A 3,671-nucleotide genomic window follows, 5' to 3' on the forward strand; every position below is an offset into this window, starting at 1 on the left:
TATTAAATTTTAATCTCTCTCTCTCTCTCTCTCTCTCTCTCTCACACACACACACACACACTTTAATCTCTCTCTCTCTCTCTCTCACACACACAAACACACAAAAGGTGCTTCTTTTCATCAAATTAAAATAAGTTAAGCCAATTAATATATATCTAATATTTGCGCGAAATGAAATTAAAGTTGATGGAATGGTTTATATTACTCCCTCCATTTTAAATTATAAGACACTTTTAGATAAAATTTCACATACTAATAAGCCTTATTAAATACATGTAACAATATCTTTCAAAAACAAAAATATAAACTATAAAAATACTCATAATTTAATATATTAAAAAGAGATGGGATGAAAATTAATTTTAGAAAGAGAAAGGATAATATTAAAATTAGCGCATTTAATGAAATCTTAATTTATTCAAAATATCTTCTATTTTAAGACGGAAAATTTTTTTTAAAAGTGTCCTATAATTTAAGATAAAAGGAGCATATCTTTACGAGGTAACATGGTAACCGTGTGGTTCAAAATTAAAAATATATAAATATAAATGGTAGGCATTGATAGCTTGATGCACAAAGGCCTTGTTTGGTAGGAAGGATTGGGAGTGTAGGACTGGTATTGGGAATTGAATAATCCTACCTTTTTATGTTTGGTATGAGGGAGTGAGAAATTTAATTCCAATCCCAATCCCACCTAGGTGGGATTATCCAATACCATCACTCCCATGTTATTGAAAAATTAATTCTGAATTTGATTATTTTTAGACTAAATTACCCTCACCTTTGTCTCTCTCCCTCAACCCTCACTCACTTAATGCAATTTCAAACCAAGCAACACTAACGCCGATGCCCCTCTCATCCGCCGATGCTGATGTAGTCCTCTATCGATGCCAACACCATCCCCCACCAGTGCCACCGCCAGATCTGAAGGGAGAAGGAGATTGAAGATGAGAGAAGAAGGAGAATGACCAACGACCCAAGTCTTTCCTCCATTGGTGGCGACCTTGGCGAGGTTTGATCTGCTTGGTGAAGTCACTGCAGTTGCCCTTGAAGTGCGACAAGCTCCAATACGTCCTGAACTTGGTGGCCGTGGTGGTGGAGGCATCAATGAGGCAAGTAAAAGGAGAACATGGCTTTGTCCTTGTGAGGGAGAGGCAAGAGACTGTCGCGCATGAAGAAGAATAGAAATCTGTGCATGAATGGGAATAGCAAGAAGCTTAGGAATTAACAGAAAGAGGATGCGCACAAAGAACATCTCAAATTGCTTTAGAACCACTGGCTTCTTCAAAGGGCTTGTAATCATTTTTTTTAATTTCAAAGGGTATTATAGTCTTTCATAACTTATATGTAATTATAAAATAAAATAAAAGGAAGTATTTCTTGCAAGTATTATTCCATACCAAATATGATTTTAAGACCTCATTCTCACTCCCAATCCCAATTTCAATTTCACTTTTAATTCCAATTTCAATCCCTTTAAATTGAAACTTACGTACCAAATAGGGCCAAAAGTGAAGGAGAATTGGAGGGAGCAAAAATAGAAGGAAGGTTAATATTTAAGGGATGGTAAGCAACATCATGTTCTTAAATTCATGGAAATCAAGCACGCCATCCAGATTGGTGTCGTAAAGGCAGATCATGGAGGCGCAATCTTTGCAGCTCCTGGGGTCCCACAATCCAAGCCTCTTGAGCACACACTCCACCTCCTGGCCACTGATGAATCCATCTCCATCCATGTCGAACACCTCGAACGCCTTCACCAGTTCTTCTTCTTCTTCTTCATCACCCCCTCTGCTATTGCCACTACTCGACATGGACTCGTAAAACTTCAAGAACTCGTCCAAGTCAAGTTTCTTCTTCCCCACAAGAGACTCAACCTCCTCTGCTACAAAGTGGAAGCCTGTATTCTCCAGTAGTCTGTTTATATTCTCGAGACTAACATGACCATCGCTGTTCTCGTCCAGCTTCTCAAAGATCCTCCGCAAGTCATTGCGGGTTAGGGAGCACATGGTACATAAAACGGGGATTGATCGTTGAATCTTGGATATCAATATATGGTACTCTAAAATGATATGTACATAAGCTTATTGTGTTAACGTTTCACGCCAAGTTATATATGGGAAAATAAGAGCGAGGCGCTCGAGTCTGTTACGTAAACTGAGGCTGGTGGTGCACGGGGAAGTACGAGACGTAGGCCAGATTCAGGATGAGCATGTTCAAAGCAGGGACGAGGAAGTTTCGCAGGCATTGCTTTCGAAAGCAGCTTTTAATTCCTTAAGCATCAGGTGGAGGTTTCTTCTGCATTTCCCTGCGTGAGGTCTTGGTCAGAATCTTTTCATATTGGGCAGATTGGCCAAGAAGCATTTTTGTATGGAGAGGTCAAAACATTTCGTGATTTTTGGTAATCGACCAGCCAAGGTATATATATTATTCATACAAAGAATATTCAAACTCCGCGTCGAGAGCGCGGGCGGGTCTGTTCACGGGAACACTTGTGAGGACTAGATTTGGCGAGGACTGGTGATGTGGACAGATGATTAATTTTAATAAATAATAACTACAGCGAAAAATTGTTCAAGAAGACTTCACCACAATTTTAATTACTTTTAAGGACTTAAAAGGTTTTTTTGAAATGAAGTCCTTCGGTGGCATAAATTCAAGGCTTCAAATGATCAAAATACCCTAACCAAATTCTCTCCCCTCCTCTCTCCTCTCGAGTGCATATTGTGATCTTTGGTAGCAACTCTTCATCGACGAACAATGACGAGGCACAATGTTCATCTGTGAGTCCTGGCTTCACAACTTCAAGGATTTTTCCTTACACTCACTACAACAAAAATAAGCTTATTTGACACTTATTTTAAACCTCATTTGATGGTTAATATTCTGATTCCATATAAAGTTTCAACCTTTATTTGACAATTTTTAACCGTCAAATAAAATCACTTTATTTGATGGTTATTTTAAATAAGTGTTAAGTAAAGTAGTAATATTTGACAATTTTTTTAAAAAAGTATCAAATAAATCAGGTAGTCCACATTTTCATAGACATGTCCATTTTATTGAGCCTCTCTTCGAGACAGTGCCTAGACCGTTACACCTTTCATGCAAGTCAGAACTTACCCGACAAGAAATTTCACTACCTTAGGACTGTTATAGCTATGGTCACTGTTCACCTAGGCTTTGATTGATAGCTCCCCTATGATCAGGTCACCAACTTCCTTGACCTTCTAGCACTAGGCAAGCATTAGCCCCTATACATGATCTTATGACTTTGCAGAGGCCTGTGTTTTTTATAAACAGTAGCTCAAGCTTGGTCACCGTGACCCCTTTTGTGAAGCGGCACCCCTTTCTCTCGAAGTTACGGGGCTATTTTGCTAAGTTCCTTAAAGAGAGAGAGAGAGAGTTATTTCGTGCCTCTAGGTATTCTCTACCTGCCCACTTGTGCGAGTTTCAATTATAAGTAGAGCTGAAAATATGGGCAGGCCCGGCCCTTAAGAGCCTAAGCCTTAAAGCCCAGTTCTTCATTTTTGGCTCCATTTTTCAAGCTCGGCCCTTATGTGAAGGACTCAGGGTTGGCTTGCAAGCCCTTTTTTTAAAAATAAAATAAAATTAAATATTATAAATTAATTAAAATATTCTAAAATGAAACAAAAATCAAAATTCTCATA

General features: G+C 38.5%; 1 protein-coding gene across 1 annotated transcript; it reads right to left on the reverse strand.

Moving 5' to 3' along the window:
- Positions 1-580: 580 nt before the first annotated feature.
- LOC129298807 (probable calcium-binding protein CML44) lies at positions 581-2,363 on the reverse strand. The gene is made up of 2 exons (XM_054937255.1): positions 1,497-2,363; positions 581-1,189 (listed from the first exon to the last, which is right to left on the reverse strand). Exon 1 carries the CDS (start codon positions 2,007-2,009, stop codon positions 1,557-1,559), a length of 453 nt encoding a protein of 150 aa, XP_054793230.1. The 5' UTR covers positions 2,010-2,363; the 3' UTR covers positions 581-1,189; positions 1,497-1,556.
- Between the last annotated feature and the right edge of the window lie 1,308 nt (positions 2,364-3,671).

This window comes from Prosopis cineraria, unplaced genomic scaffold, assembly GCF_029017545.1.
Source record: "Prosopis cineraria cultivar Desert tree isolate PC_DT_omini unplaced genomic scaffold, ASM2901754v1 PC2, whole genome shotgun sequence".
In the NCBI taxonomy this organism is placed as follows: Eukaryota; Viridiplantae; Streptophyta; class Magnoliopsida; order Fabales; family Fabaceae; genus Prosopis; species Prosopis cineraria.